The sequence below is a fragment of the Chiloscyllium plagiosum genome, unplaced genomic scaffold, assembly GCF_037043375.1.
Source record: "Chiloscyllium plagiosum isolate Xiang-an unplaced genomic scaffold, Cpla_swu_hap1 HiC_scaffold_6, whole genome shotgun sequence".
Taxonomy (NCBI): domain Eukaryota; kingdom Metazoa; phylum Chordata; class Chondrichthyes; order Orectolobiformes; family Hemiscylliidae; genus Chiloscyllium; species Chiloscyllium plagiosum.
Window position 1 is genome coordinate 421,176 of NW_028270144.1, and position 17,241 is coordinate 438,416.

General features: G+C 43.8%; 1 protein-coding gene across 2 annotated transcripts in view; it reads left to right on the forward strand.

Annotated features, from left to right (window-relative positions):
- The window catches only part of arhgap42a (Rho GTPase activating protein 42a), a 381,038-nt gene that overhangs the window by 346,411 nt on the left and 17,386 nt on the right, over nucleotides 1-17,241 (forward strand). For both annotated transcript variants that reach the window (XM_043698407.2, XM_043698409.2), the window contains one exon: nucleotides 15,130-15,192. In XM_043698407.2, the coding sequence (XP_043554342.1) occupies nucleotides 15,130-15,192 (63 nt within the window). The remainder of the gene's footprint in view (nucleotides 1-15,129; nucleotides 15,193-17,241) is intronic.

Here is a 17,241-nt window from a genome sequence, read left to right on the forward strand (position 1 = left end):
TGGACAACCTCACACTTGGCAGGGTTGAACTCCATCTGCCACTCCTCAGCCCAGCTCTGCATCATATCTAAGTCCCTTTGCAGCTGACAACAGCCCTCCTCACTATCCACAACTCCACCAATCTTCGTATCATCTGCAAATTTACTGACCCACCCTTCGACTCCCTCATCCAAGTCATTAATAAAAATTACAAACAGCAGAGGACCCAGAACTGATCCCTGCGGAACTCCACTTGTAACTGGGCTCCAGGCTGAATATTTACCATCTACCACCACTCTCTGACTTCAACCGGTTAGCCAGTTCTCTATCCAACTGGCCAAATTTCCCTCTATCCCATGCCTCCTGACTTTCCGCATAAGCCTACCATGGGGAACCTTATCAAATGCCTTACTAAAATCCATGTATACTACATCCACTGCTCTACCCTCATCCACATGCTTGGTCACCTCCTCAAAGAATTCAATAAGACTTGTAAGGCAAGACCTACCCTTCACAAATCCGTGCTGGCTGTCCCTAATCAAGCAGTGTCTTTCCAGATACTCATAAATCCTACCCCTCAGTACCCTTTCCATTACTTTGCCTACCACCGAAGTAAGGCTAACTGGCCTGTAATTCCCGGGGTTATCCCTATTCCCTTTTTTGAACAGGGGCACAACATTCGCCACTCTCCAGTCCCCTGGTACCACCCCAGTTGACATTGCCAACGGTACTGCAATTTCCTCTCTTGCTTCCCACATAATCCTAGGATATATCCCGTCAGGCCCGGGGGACTTGTCTATCCTCAAGTTGTTCAAAATGTCCAACACATCTTCCTTCCTAACAAGTATCTCCTCTAGCTTACCAGTCCGTTTCACACTCTCCTCTTCTACAATACGGTCCCTCTCGTTCGTAAATACTGAAGAAAAGTACTCATTCAAGACCTCTCCTATCTCTTCCGACTCAATACACAGTCTCCCACTACTGTCCTTGATCGGACCTACCCTCGTTCTTGTCATTCTCATGTTTCTCACATACGCATAAAATGCCTTTGGGTTATCCTTGATCCTATCCACCAAAGATTTTTCATGCCCTCTCTTGGCTCTCCTAATCCCTTTCTTCAGGTCCCTTCTGGCTATCCTGTATCCCTCCACTGCTCTGTCTGAACCCTGTTTCCTCAACCTGATGTAAGCCTCCTTCTTCCTCTTTACAAGACATTCAACCTCCCTCATCAACCAAGGTTCCCTCACACGACCATTTCTTTCCTGCCTGACAGGTACATACATATCAAGGACACGTCGTATCTGTTCCTTGAAAAAGTTCCACATTTCCACGACATCCTTCCCTGACAGCCTATGCTCCCAACTTATGCTCCTCAGATCCTGTCTTACAGCATCGTAATTATCCTTCCCCCAATTGTAAAACCTACCCTGTTGCACGCACCTATCTCTCTCCATAACCAAGGTGAAAGTCACAGAATTGTGGTCACCATCACCAAAATGTTCACCCACTAACAAGCCCATCCCTTGTCCCGGTTCATTACCGAGTACCAAATCCAAAATGGCCTCCCCTCTGGTCGGACAATCTACATACTGAGTTAGAAAAGTTTCCTGGATACACTGCACAAACACCGCCCCATCCAATCTACTTGATCTAAAGAGCTTCCAATCAATATTTGGGAAGTTGAAATCGCCCATGACTACTACCCTGTGGCTTCTGCACCTTTCCAAAATCTGTTTCCCAATCTGTTTCTCCATATCTCTGCTGCTATTGGGGGGCCTATAGTAAACACCCAACAAGGTGACTGCACCTTTCCTATTTCTGACTTCAGCCCATACTACCTCTAAAGGCAGATCCCCCTCGAACTGCCTTTCTGCAGCCGTTATACCATTTCTAATTAGCAACGCCACCCCCCCTCCTTTTTTACCACCCTCCCTAATCCTACTGAAACATCTGTAACCAGGAACCTCCAACAACCATTACTGTCCCTCTTCTATCCACGTTTCCGTGATGACCACAACATCGTCGTCCCAAGTACCGATCCACGCCTTAAGTTCACCCACCTTATTTCTGATACTCCTTGCGTTGAAGTATACGCACTTCAACCCATCTCTGTGCCCGCAAGTATTCCCTTTCTGTGCTACCTTCTTCACAGCCTCCCTACATTCTTGGACATTCTGACAAACAGCTAGCCTACTTGCTGGACTACAAGTCCGGATCCCATCCCCCTGCCAAATTAGTTTAAACCCCCCCGAAGATAGCTAGCAAACCTACCCCCCCGGATATTGGTGCCCTTCTGGTTCAGGTGCAACCCGTCCTGCTTGTACAGGTCCCACCTTCCCCAGAATACAGTCCAATTGTCCAAATATCTGAAGCCCTCCCTCCTACACCATCCTTGCAGCCACGTGTTCAACTGCACTCTCTCCCTATTCCTTGCCTCACTGCCACGTGGCACTGGCAACAACCCAAAGATGACGACTCTGTCTGTCCTAGCTTTTAGCTTCCAGCCTAACTCCCTGAGCTCCAGAATGACCTCCCCACCTCTCTTCCTACCTATGTCGTTGGTGCCAACGTGCACCATGACTTCTGGCTGCACACCCTCCCCCTTAAGGATTCTGAAGACACGGTCCAAGACGTCTCGGACCCTGGCACCCGGGAGGCAACAAACCATCCGAGAGTCTCGCCCATGTCCACAGAACCGCCTGTCCGTCCCTCTAACTAGAGAGTCTCCTATAACTAGCGCTCTCCTCCTCTCCCCCTTTCCCTTCTGAGTCTCAGAGCCAGACCTCGCGCCACAGACCCGGTCACGGCAGCTTACCCCTGCTAGGCTGTCCCCCCCACCAGTATTCAAAGCGGTATACCTATTGTTTAGGGGAATGACCACAGGGGATCCCTGCACTGCCTGCTTCCTCCCCTTCCCACCTCTAACTGTTACCCAGCTACCTCTGTTCTCTGGCGTAACTATGTCCCTGTAGCTTCTATCAATCACCTTCTCAGCCTCTCGAATAATCCTCAGTTCATCCAACTCCAGTTCCAGTTCCCTAACTCGTTCTGTGAGGAGCAGGAGCTGACTGCATTTCCTGCAGATGAAGTCGGCAGGAGTATCGGTGGTCACCTCTACCTCAAACATCCTGCAGGAGGAACATTCCACTGCCTGCGCTGCCATTACTCTACACCTCGTCTCCAAAACAAGAACACTGAGTAGCTTACCTGTGGACTTTAAAATTAGGTTAGAGGAGGAGGATGGGAGGGAGGCCCTACTATGTAGGGCCTGGGGTCTAGAACACACCCACTCAAATTTCAATCACTTACCTTCCCGACCAGCTCTGCGCTCCAACCTCACCTCCGCCCAGCTCGCGCCGCTCTCTGCTGAGAAAAGACCGTTGGCGTGAGAATTGACCAAGACATTCTCCCCTCTACCGTATACATTGCCAGTAGTTATAAGTTCAGGCATTAAAATAGCTGACACAGTGCTTTAGACATAATTCTGCGATAGCAAAGTTTGTGAAAGTAACTGTGATTGTTTCTGAAGGTATTGTCTTGAATTTGCTATGTCAATATGTCTGGGAGTGTAGAGGATTTGGTTACCTGTCTACACTAAGTCTGCAATGGGTATCTGCGTTCTAATTGCTGTGCCTCAGAGTCTGTATGTTGACGGGTAAATGCAGCAGAGGCTGCAAAGTGGATAAGCTTGACATAGAACAAGGAGGAGGAGGGCCCTTCACAGAAGGCCCAGAATATCATCCATCACTGCATCACAGAGCTGAAGGAGATCCTCTGTGCGCAAAAGAAAAATCCATAATTTCTCTCTAAGCAAAGAGGAACAGATGGATTAGGCAGACTAGTGAGATTCCCGTGTTATGGGAAGCACTTGGATTTATGGATGATCTACCTCTGGACTTCAACATGAAGTGAAACACCTGGGACTGCAACTCCATGAATGTGCAGTTGCTGTATGACCAAGCACACATTACCATTTTGCTGGATGCCACGATGCTGGCAGCAGCCCCAGTGCTTTCACCCTGAGGGAGTCTGTTTTTGGGCTAGCAGGAAGGTGAAGTGTGTGGCTGCTTGGAGCTGAAGAATGTGACTTGTACATATGGCTGACCACACCCCCCCACCAACCCCCCCCCCCCCCCCCCCCACCCCCCCACCCCCCCACCAATCACTTTGCCACCCACTGTCTCAAGAAGAACTGTTGGACAATGACAGCCATGCTGCTGCCAGACTGGGGGAAATGTTGTTGTAGTGGAAGTGTAATGTTGAGGTTAGGCTCATGCTCTGAACCACATAGGTTCAAACCCAACCTGTTGGAATTTAAAGTTAGTTAATAAATTTAGAATATAAACTTGCCTCTTTTACTATTAAACTGTTGTCAGTTATTTAAGAAAAAAACACCTTGTTCACCATTGTTCTTCAGGAAGGAGACTATGCATTCCTTACTTGGTTCAGCCAATGTGTGACTCCAGACCGACAGCAATGTGGTTAACTCTCAACTGCCCTTGCAATGTCCTTAGCAGGCCACTAAGTTCAAAAGCAATTCAGAATGAGCAACAAATGCCTGACTTCCAGCAATGTCAATATCCCAAAAGAATAAGAAAAATTATACTATTCTTTACACAGCAGTGGCGGGAGCCTGGAATGCATTGCCAATGAAGGTAGTAGAGGTGGGCACAATAGCGTCACTTAAGGTGTATGTAGACTGATACATGAATAGGCAGGGAGCAGAGGGAAACAGATCCTTAGAAAATAGGCGACAGGTTTAGATAGAGGATCTGGAGTGGCGCAGGCTTGGAGGACTGAAAAGCCTGTTCCTGTGTTATAAATTTATTTGTTCTTTGTTCTTGTGTTAAATATAAAGGGTAGCCATGTAGTGTGTTTAAACGGTTCTGATATTTAGACCTCAGTTGAGCTTTACAGTAATTTCTAGAATGTGTATCAAAGTTTGTGCTATCTGATGCATCTTTCACAACGCTATCATGATGGGGGTGTGGCGATTGCCAATGGGCATTGGGAGGTCACTGTAGGAGGAAGAGGAAAAAGGCAAGAAGACAGCACCAGGATGACTGTGACTAGAATGCTTCAAACTCTGCTTCCCTTCACCACCACTTAGCCACTTCCTCATCCATCTGCGAACACCTCATCAGATCATCCTTTTGGCCAAAGTCAGCAACACAAATCTTTCCACAGTATCTTGGTCCAATGATCTGATCAATTATACAAAATTAAATGAAGGATTCAACAATATGCCTTTCCTTAGTGTCTGTGTTGCAGAGGCTGTTGCCTGACTGAGTACTCTGTGCAGTGCTACCCAACCAACTGGAGCATGGTTGACCTTCATGTGGTCTACTGCAGATTGCCTTGTCTTCCTTGCTGAGAACTATGGATCTTGTGGACCCAACTGACAGCTGTGCCATACTGGCATGGGCAGTAAGCTGTTTTCACTGACTGACTGACAGGCACTAGCAAATGTATAGTATGGAGTTTAGCGTTGAGAGCACAAATGCTGCTATCCTGAGAGACGGTAGCAGGTTTGTGCTTCAGGGTGCTACAAGCACTTTCATTAGACATGCCTGACCAGTCCTAATAATCTGTTGGAGCAACCTTGCAGAACTGCTTGAAAAAGCATGTCCCTTTGAGCATTGAGATGTAGTGCTGTAGTAGCAGCAATTTGAGCCTGCACTGATCTTGGAACCTCCATTTGAACATGCACCACAATATGTCAGCACCTCCTTCCTTATGGAGCCAAAAACTACTCTCAACATTCCAAATGCCGCCATATTCCAACATCTGCCATGTTCTCAATAATGATGGATGCAGCAAATTCTTACAGTTGATTTCATAATGTGGAGCAAAATGTAAGTGTTCCAGGTATGCCTCCTGCTGGTCTATGTTGCTCCCTTCTGCATAAGGGAGAGAGGTAAGAATCTGAGTGATTGTGTTGTGCTGTATTTGTTAGTGTTGCTGTTATAGCAAACAATTGAAGTTAGTGAGAGATGGGTGTGAGGCTTGCATAAATTGGAAGGTGCATGAGGTTGAGGTGGAATATTCATTTTCAGTCTTGACATCCAGTTAATGTCTGATGGGTATGTGATAGCGGTGTGAGCATTTTGCAGTGAGAGAGGTTGGAGCTGCAGTGGATGCGTATTGTTATTTTTCAATGCATTGGTCATTGAACCGGGCTGTACTGCTCCCAGATCGTGGACATTTGATTGCAAGCATTGACCTACCTGACCACCTTCTTGCATTCCTATCAGAAGATGTTTTGAAGGTCTCCTTACCTCCCCACAAAAATGTAGCCTTTCACTTCTGTTGACCTCTATCACTAAGGCATGTGCTCCTGTCAAGCTGGCAGTCGTCATTTTCCTGGTTCTCCATTCGATGATATATAGAACATAGAACAGTTACAGGCCCTTCAGCCCTCGATGTTGTAGCAACCTTTTATCCTACTCTAAGATCAGACTAACCTACATGCCCTTCAGTCTACGATCATCCATGTGCCTATTCAAGAGTCACTTAAATGTCCCTAATGCATCTGACTTTACTATCACTGCTGGCAGTGCATTCCACGCACCCACCACTCTCTGTGTAAAGAACTGACCTCCGACATTTCCCCTAAACCTTCCTCCAATCACCTTCAAATTATGCCCCCTTGTGATAGACATTTCTGCCAAAACATCTTTGGCTACTCACTCTATCTATAACTCTTATCATCTTGTACACCTCCATCAAGTCACCTCTCATCCTTCTTCACTCCAATGAGAAAAGCCATTCTCCCTCAACCTTACTTCATAAGCTATGCCCTCCAGGTAAATCCCCTGTACGTCCTCTCTAAAGCTTGTACATCCTCTCTAAAGCTTTCACATCCTTCCTATAATGAGGTGACTAGAATGAACACAATATTCCAAGTGTGGTCTAACCAGGGCTTTATAGAGCTGCAGCATAACCTTGTGGCTCTTAAACTCAATCCCCCAGCTGATAAAAGCCAACACACCATATGCCTTTTTAACAACCCGATCAGCTTGGGTGGCAACTTTGAGGGATCTATGGACATGGACCCCAAGATCCTTCTGTTCCTCCACACTGCCAAGAATCCTGCCTTCAACCCTGTAATCTGCATTCAAATTTGACCTTCCAAAATGAATCACTTTGCACTTTTCTAGGTTGAACTCAATCTGTCACTTATCAGTCCAGCTCTGCATCCTGTCAATGTCTCATTGCAACCTACAACAGGCATCCACACTATTCGCAACTCCACCAACCTTCGTGTCATAAGCAAACTTAATAACCCACCCTTCCACTTCCTCATCCAAGTCATTTATAAAAATCACAAGGAGCAGAGGTCCCAGAGCAGATCCGTGCGGAACACCACTGGTCACCGAGCTCCAAGGCTGAATACTTTCCATCTGCCATCATCCTCTGTCTTCTACAGGCCAGCCAATTCTGTATCCATACAGACAGTTTTCCTGCATCCCATGCTTCCTACTTTCTGAATGAGCTTACCGTGGGGAACTTTTCAAACACCTCACTAAAATCCAGAGTCACTGCATCCATTCTCTACCTTCATCAATGTTTTTTTCACACCCTTAAATAATTCAGTAAGGTTTGTGAGACATGACTTGCCACTCACAAAGCTATGCTGACTATCTCTAATCCAGTATTCGTTTCCAAATAATCATAAATCCTGCCTCTCAGAATCATCTCTAATAATTTGCCCACCGCTAATCTAAGACTGACTGGTCTGTAATTCCCAGGGTTATCCTTATTCCCTTTCTTGAACAAGGGAATAACATTTGCCACCCTCCAATCATCTGAAACTACACCAGTGGGCAACAAGGATGCAAATATCATTGCAAAGGTGCAGCAATCTCTTCCCTCTCTTCCTGAAGTAACTTTGGTATATCCAGTCTGGCCCAGAAGATTTATCTATCCTCATGGTTTTTCAAAATTTCCAGCATATCCTCCTTCTTAACATCAACCAGTTTGAGCATATCGGTCTGTTTCACACTGTCCTCACAAATGACAAGTTCCTCTCACTAGTGAATATTGAAGCAAAGGACCTCCCCTACCAACTCCGACTCCAGGCTCAAGTTCCCTCCACCATCCCTAATCGGCTCTACCCTCACTCTGGCCATGCTCTTGTTCCTTACAGAAGTGCAGAATGACTTAGGGTTTTCCTTTAATCCTATCTGCTAAAGTTTTTTTATGCTTCCTTCTAGCTCTCCTAAGTACATTCTTCAGTTCCTTCCTGGATACCTTGTAATCCTCTCAAGCCCTGTCTGATCCTTGTCTCCTCAACCTTAAGTAAGCTTCCTTCTTTCTCTTGACTTGATGTTCCACATCTCTTGTCACCCAAGGTTCCTTTACCCTACCATCCCTTCCTTGCCTCAGTGGGACAAACCTATTCAGCACTCGCAGCAAGTGCTCCCTAAACAACCTCCACATTTCTGTTGTGCATTTCCCTGAGAATATCTGTTCCCAATTTATGCTCACAGTTCCTTGCTAATAGCATTGTAATTCCCCTTCGTCCAATTAATTACCTTCTCATACTGTCTGCTCCCAGCCCTCTCCATGACTATAGTAAAGCTCAGGGAGTTGTGATCGCTATCACGGAAATGCTGTCTCACCAAGAGATCTGATACCTGACCTGGTTCGTTGCCAAGCACCAAATCCAATATTGCCTTTCTTCTAGTCGCCCTATGTACATATTAAGTCAGGAATCGTTCCTGAAGACTCCTATCAAAATCTGCTCCACCCAAACTATTTGCACAAAGGAGGTTCCAATCAATATTGTGGAAGTGTAAGTCATATTATTGATATAATATGACTTACACTTCTCCTCATGGGGGAGTCTTGGACGAGAGGGGATAGTCTCAATAAAGGAAATAATTTAAGATTGAGATGAAAAATAGAATTGAAATTTATTGTCACATGTACTTTTGCATGAAAAAGAAAGTGAAATGTTTTTCTATCAGAGGGTTGTGAATCTTTGGAACTCTCTGCCACAGACAGCTGTGGGAACTGAATCTTTGTGTATATTTAAATTTGAGATGGATAGATTCTTGATCAGGAGAATCAAGGTTTACAGGGAAAGGGCAGGAAAATGGACATGATCAACCATGATCCCATTGAGTGGCAGTGCAGGTTCGAGGGGCAGAATGGCCTCCTCCTATTCCTATTCCTATTTCTTACTGTCTTAAATGAATTAACTGCACACATTGAGGTGAATAAATATGATCTGATAACCATTATAGAGATGTGGCTGCAGAATGACAAGGATTGGGTTCTGAATAAGGGCTCTGTGACATTTGAAAAAGCTCAGGAAGCTGTGTAAAGGTAGAGGAATATTACTCCCAAACAAACACGGTACAACAGTTAGAGATTAACTTGGTTCAGGAAATCAGGATGCAGAATTGATCTGGGTGGAATAGAGGAATAGTATGGTAAAGAATTCATTCTTGGGAGTGATTTACAGGCCCCTCAACAGTGACCACAATTTTGGAGGAAGTATCTAAGAAGAAATGTTGAGTACTTGAGATGAAGGAATGGCAATAATTACGGATGATTTTAATTTACATATAAACTAGAGAAACCAGATGGATAATGGTAGCCTCAATGAGGAATTCACAGAACATTTTTAAGATAATTGTAGCACATTCTGCAACTCGCCAAGTGCAGGCTATAGTAGACCTGGTATTGTGTAATGTGATAGGAAAATTAATTACCTTGGAGTAAAGATCTCTCTAAGTAACAGTGATAATAAAGTGATTACATTTTAGATCCAGTTTGAAAGAGAAAATAGTGGCTCTAAGACTAGTATTTTAAACTTAAAATGGGCAGCTATCTTGGCATGAAAGCTGAACCAGCTGAAGTGAACTGGGATATTAGGCCAGGAGTAGTAGGAATTTCAAGAGATAGTTCTGAATACTGTACTTAGAATAGATTGTAAAAATGAGGCTGAAGCATTCCCAGCAATCTTTGGTCAGAATTGCCAAATGGAAGATCATCTCAGTCTTCTCCAGATGTCCCAGCAATACAGTTGCCTGTAGAACATAGAACATAGAACATTAACCTTTAAGCGGCAATTGGATAGGTACATGGATGGGTGCTTAAGCTAGGACAAATGTTCAGCACAACATAGTGGGCCGAAGGGCCTGTTCTGTGCTGTATTGTTCTATGTTCTATGTTCTTTTACAGCGCAGTACAGGCCCTTTGGCCTTCGATGCTGAGCTGACCTATGAAAACAATCTGAAGCCCATCTAACCTACACAATTCCATTTTTGTCCAAACAACTATCAAATGACCATTTATATGCCCTTAAAATGGGTGAGTCTACTACTGTTGCAGGCAGTGCATTCCACGCCCCTACAACTCTCTGAGAAAGAAACTACCTCTGACATGTGTCCTATATCTATCACCCCTCAATTTAAAGCAATGTCCCCTTGTACTAGCCATCACCATCCAAGGAAAATGGTTCCCACTGTCCACCCTATTTAACCCTCTGATTATCTTATATGTCTCAATTAAGTCACCTCTCAACTTTCTTCTCTCCAACAAAAACAGCCTGAAGTCCCTCAGCCTTTCCTTATAAGACCTTCCATCAATACCAGGCAACATCCTAGTAAATCTCCTCTGCACTCTTTCCAAAGTTTCCACATCCTTCCTATAATGGGGTGATCAGAACTGTACACACTACTGCAAGTGCGGCTGGACCAGAGTTTTGTACAGCTACAGCATGACCTCATGGTTTCGAAACTCAATCCCTCTACCAATAAAAGATACCACAACGTATGCCTTCTTAACAGCCCTATCAACTAGGTGGCAACTTTCAGGGATCTATGTACACAGGCACCGAGATCTCTCTGCTCATCCACACTACCAAGAGTCTTACCATTAGCCCAGTACTCTGCATTCCTGTTGTTCCTTCCAAAACGAATTACCTCACACTTCGCTGCATTAAACTCCATTTGCCAAATCTCAGCCCAGCTCTGCAGCTTATCTATGTCCTTCTGTAGGAGAAAGTGAGGTCTGCAGATGCTGGAGATCAGAGCTGAAAATGTGTTGCTGCAAAAGCGCAGCAGGTCAGGCAGCATCCAAGGAACAGGAGAATCGACGTTTCGGGCATAAGCCCTTCTTCAGGAATTCCTGAAGAAGGGCTTATGCCCGAAACGTCGATTCTCCTGTTCCTTGGATGCTGCCTGACCTGCTGCGCTTTTCCAGCAACACATTTTCAGCTATGTCCTTCTGTAACCTACAAATCCTTCTGCACTATCCACAACTCTACCAACCTTAGTGGCATCTGCAAATTTACTAACCCATCCTTCTACGCCCTCATCCAGGTTGTTTATAAAAATGACAAACAGCAGTGGACCCAAAACAGGTCCTTGCACTCCAGGATGAATATTTCCCATCAACCACCACCCTCTATCTTCTTTCAGCTAGCCAATTTCTGATCCAAACCACTAAATCACCCTCAATTCCATGCCTCTGTACTATGTGCAATAGCCTACTGTTGGGAACCTTATCAAACGCCTTACTGAAATCCACATACACTGCATCAAAGGCTTTACCCTCATCTACCTGTTTGGTCACCTTCTCAAAGAACTCATAAGGTTTGTGAGGTGCATGACCTACCCTTCACAAAACCATGTTGACTATCCCTAATCAACTTATTCCTTTCTAGATGATTATAAATCCTATCTTTTATAGCCCTTTCCAACACTTTATCCACAACTGAAGTAAGGCTCACTGTTGTATAATTACCAAGATTGCCTCTACTCCCCTCCTTGATCAAGGGAACAACATTTGCTACCCTCCAGTCTTCTGGCACCAATCCTGACAACATAAAGATCAAAACCAAAGGCTCAGCAATCTCCACCTTGGCTTCCTAGAGAATCCTCGGATAAATCCCATCCGGCCCAGGCGACTTATCTATCTTTACACTTTCCAGAAATAGTAACACCTCCTCCTTGTGAAACTCAATCCTATCTAGTCTAGTAGCCTGTATCTCAGTATTTTCTTCTACAACATTGTCTTCTTCTAGCGTAAATACTGACAAAAAGTATTCATTTAGCACTTCCCCTATCTCCTTTGACTCCACGCACTTCCCACTACTATCCTTGATTGGCCCTAATCTTACTCTAGTCATTCTTTTATTTCTGCTATTCATATAGAAAACCTTAGGGTTTTCCTTGATCCTATCTGCCAACAACTTCTCATGTCCCCTCCTGGCTCTTCTTAACTCTTTCTTTAGGTCTTTCCTGGCTAACTTGTAACTCTCAAGCGTCCTAACTGAGCCTCACATCTCATCCTAATGTAAGCTTTCTTCTTCCTCTTGATAAGAGATCCAATTTCCTTAGTAAACCACAGCTCTCACGCTTGACCATTTCCTCCCTGCCTGCCCGGTACATACTTATCAAGGACACACAGTAGCTGTTCCTTGAATAAGCTCCACATTTCAATTGTGCTGATCCCCTGCAGTTTCCTTCCCCATCCTATGCATCCTAAATCTTGCCTAATCGCATCATAATTACCTTTTCCCAGCTATAACTCTTGCCTTGCGGTGCAACCTATTCCTTTCCATTGCCAAAGTACACATAACTGAATTGTGGTCAATATCACCAAAATGGTTACCTACCTCCAAATCTAACACCTAGCTGGGTTCATTATCAAATCTAATGTGGCCTCGCCCCTTGTTGGCCTGAGTCAGGAAACCTTCCTGCACACGTTGGCCAAAAACTGACCCACCTAAAGTGCTTGAACTATGGTATTCTCAGTCAATATTTGGAAAGTTAAAGTCCCCTCTAACAACTACCCTGTCACTCTCGCTCCTATCGAGAATTATCTTTGATATCCTATCCTCTACATCTCTGGAACAGTTCGGAGCCTATAGAAAACTCCCAACAGGATGACTTCTCCTTTCCTGTTTCTAACCTCAGCCCATACTATCTCAGTAGATGAGTCCTCAGAGTTCTTTCTGCAACCATAATCCTGTCCTTGACTATTAATGCCATTCCCCTCCTTTTACCATCTTTTCAATTCTTACTGAAACATCTAAACTTGGAATCTGCAACAACCATTCCTGTCCCTGCTCTACCCATGTCTCTAAAATGACCACAACGTCGAAGTCCCAGATACCGATCCATGCTGCAAGTTGACTCACCTTATTCCAGATGCTCCTGGCATTGGAGTAGACACATTTCAAACTAACTTCTTGTTTGCCAGTGCACTCTTGTGACCTTGAAACCTTATTTCGGACTCTCAACCTCCTGTATACTCAAACTACAATTTGGGTTCCCGACCCCTGCTGAGTTAATTTAAACCCACCTCATGAGCATTAGCAAATATCCAACCCAGGATATTGGTACCCCCCTGGTTCAGGTGAAGACCATCCTGTTTGTAGAAGTCCCACCTACCGCAGAATGAGTCCCAATTATCCAGGTATCTGAAACCTTCCATCCTGCACTATCCCGATAGCCATGTGTTCAACTCCTCCCTCTCCCTATTCTTCGCCTCACTAACATGTGGCACAGACAACAAACCAGAGATTATAACTTGTTTGTTCTAGCTCTAATCTTCCACCCTAGCACCCTGAATTTCTGGCTTAAATCTCATCACTCTTCTCAATTAAGTTGTTGGTGCCCATGTGGACTTGGGGATGCTCCCCTCGCCCTTAAGGATCCTGAAAACACAATCAGAGACATCACGAACCCTGGCATCTGGGAGGCAACACACCAACCGTGAGTCTGTCTCATTCCCACAGAACGAGAATTGTCTTTCGTCAATTCTATTCACTCTAAGTGTTACCAAGAAATCAGGTTGCAAGTTTGCTGACTGAGCTGGTGGATTTGTTCTCAGACGTTTACCAACCTCTCAGAAATGGAACCGGAAGTCAGATAAATAGCAAACGTTACAGAACACTAGCGCTTCATCAGTGGCTCACTGATGATGTTACCTAACATGGTAACGAAATGTTTGAGAACAAATCTACCAGCTCAGTGAGTAAACGTACAACCTGAACCTCAACTTCAGCTACAAATCTTCTCCAAAATCTCACTTACCAAGAAATAGTTGAAGGTGCTGGATGCTGCAAAGGCTATGGTTCTGACAACATTCCACCAATAATATCGAAAATTTATGCTTCAGAAGTAGTTGTATCCCTAGCCAAGCTGTTCCAGGACAGCTACAACACTGGTACCTACCTGGCAATGTCTAAAATTACCCAGGTATGTCCTGTGCACAAGCATTAACTCTTTTTCTTTCTCCACAGAAGTTGCCTGTTGTTTCTACTGAATTTCTACATAATTATTTCTTTGATCTCCATTAAATTTGGTTTAGATCAGCACAAGGACCTCGGAGATGCTTGTCAGCACATGCAAACATTTAATTCTATATATAAACATATTCGTTAGATAAACTGCTTACTAACTTAGCACAATTTGATTGCCTGTATCCCCTTTCATTAAAAAAAGAAAGTAACCATATGCTGAGAAACAAATTGCAGTTCTCTGTCTCACTTCATGTATCTCCTGGTTGTGTAGTTTATGAAATGACAGCTGTCACAATGAAGGGACTTGTAAAAAGTACTCACTTGCTCTTCGTGAACTGACAAAATTAATTAAAAATATGGACATTGTCCAACGCCAGCTGAACAAATATTTGTTGAAAATAAATGAAGAAAAACTGTCACAAGCCACAGAGGATAAAAGCTTTCAACAAAATAGTGTATAATTCACTGGTATTTCAGAATAATCCTGCTTTAATAGCATAGTTTCATCCCTTTAATCTACTCCAGCATGGCTTCAAAATACTACTGAACAATTACAGAAGTTTGAATTTCATATTAATGTAGAAGTGCTCACAAAGTGAGGAACTGAGATGAAATGGGCTGGCTGGAGGAACAAGGGTTGAGAGGAAAAGAATAAAATTAAAAATAGCAGATATCATGCCAAGGATAATACAAAAAGGTCTTATAATGTGCAGTTGCACAATTACACAAAATATTTTGCAGCGTTATTATATCAAGGAATGTGTCTGCTTTTTGTAGTTTACATGGAAGTAAATGCATCAAAGCTGTATGAAGAGTGAATTTTGATGAAATCAGTCATTTCAAAAACCAATTTCTTGATATATTGAATTATTTTCTTCCTCTAGAGTTGCATCCAGAGCTCAGTTATTTGAAAATATTGGTACTGCTAAACCAAGTTCATCCAAATGGTAAGTGAACAACTTTATATGTTCTAAGTCCTTATTTCTATCACATTGTTAACATTTGCACTTTATTCCAGAGTTTTCAGATATTACTGCCATTACTTTGAGTCATTTGAAATGCCAGGTATCCTAATAATTAGTTGCTAACTGATTCTTAGGTAACATCCAGTTAATTACTGATACCAAGGCAAACAACAAGCATGTTTGATCACATATTTCATTCTACACCTTCGCTGAGAACTAAGAGCATATTTTGCTAAATATGTAAGCTGACATGTAACCAATTGGAGAAAAAATGTGACTAATTACTACTCAATGGTGGACATACCAAATATTATTAGAACAAAGGAGGAGAAAGTGAGGACTGCAGATGCTGGAGGTCAGAGCTGAAAAATGTGTTGCTGGAAAAGCGCAGCGTGTCAGGCAGCATCTAAGGAACAGGAGAATCAACGTTTCGGGCATAAGCCTGAAGAAGGGCTTATGCCCGAAACATCGATTCTTCTGCTCCTTGAATGCTGCCTGACCTGTTGCGCTTTTCCAGCAACACATTTTTCAGCATTATTAGAACAAAAACCAGATATATTGAGAAAATTTGAAGTTCACCTTTGTTTGCAGCTTGCTTATCTAGCCAATTCACAACCAAGGTTCTCTAGCTAATTCAACTCTGTAATGTTCAGTTTGATATTCATCACTGAAGAAATGAAAATTATATTTAAATTTATGCAAATAATAGCACATAGAACATAGAAGAATACAGCGCAGTACAGGCCCTTCGGCCCTCGATGTTGCGCCGATCCAAGCCCACCTAACCTACACTAGCCCACTATCCTCCATATGCCTATCCAATGCCCGCTTTAATGCCCATAATGAGGGAGAGTCCACCACTGCTACTGGCAGGGCATTCCATGAACTCATGACTCGCTGAGTAAAGAACCTACCCCTAACATCTGTCCTATACCTACCCCCCCTTAATTTAAAGCTATGCCCCCTTGTAATAGCTGACTCCATATGTGGAAAAAGATTCTCACTGTCGACCCTATCTAAACCCCTAATCATTTTGTACACCTCTATCAAGTCACCCCTAAACCTTCTTTTCTCCAATGAAAACAACCCCAAATGCCTCAGCCTTTCCTCATACGATCTTTCTACCATACCAGGCAATATCCTGGTAAACCTCCTCTGCACCCGTTCCAGTGCTTCCACATCCTTCCTATAGTATGGCGACCAAAATTGCACACAATACTCCAGATGTGTCTTATACAACTGCAACATGACCTCAGTAGTCCGGAACTCAATTCCTCTACCAATAAAAGCCAGAAATGTGTTACCACCCAGGTTAGAAGTGTGCATTGTTTCCTTTTCTAGTCTCAGTTCTCCACTGGTTATAAGTTTTAAATGTAACGAGTCAATGTAATGCGGGAAATTTGCTAATGCTGTACGGGTGGGTTTAAACAAATTCAGCAGGGGATGGGAACCGAAATTGTAGTTCGAGTATACGGGGGATGACAGTAGTGAAGTCAGAAGTAAGATTTCAAGATTGCAAGAAGGTACCTACTTCGATGTTGTGACCATTTCGGAGTCATGGATAGAGCAGGAACAGGAAAGGTTGTTGCAGGTTCTGGGATTTAGATGTTTCAGTAAGAACGGAGAAGATGGTAAAAGAGGGGGTGGTGTGGCATTGTTAGTCAAGGACAGAATTATGGTTGGGAAAGGATGTTTGAGGATTCATTTACTGAGGTAGTATGGGCTGAGATTAGAAACAGGAAAGGATAGGTTACACTGGGAGTTTTCTATTGGCCTCCAAATAATTCCAGAGATGTAGAGGATAGGATAGCAAAGATGATCCATGATAGGAGCGAGAGTGACAGGGTAGTTGTTATGGGGGCCTTTAACTTTCCAAACATGGACAGGGAATAATATGATTCATTATCCAATATGTGCAGGAGAGTCTTCTGACACAGTATGTAGACAGGCCAACAAGGGGCGAGGCCACATTAGATTTGGTACTGGGTAATGAACCCGGCCAGGTGTTAGATTTGGAGGTAGGTGAGCACT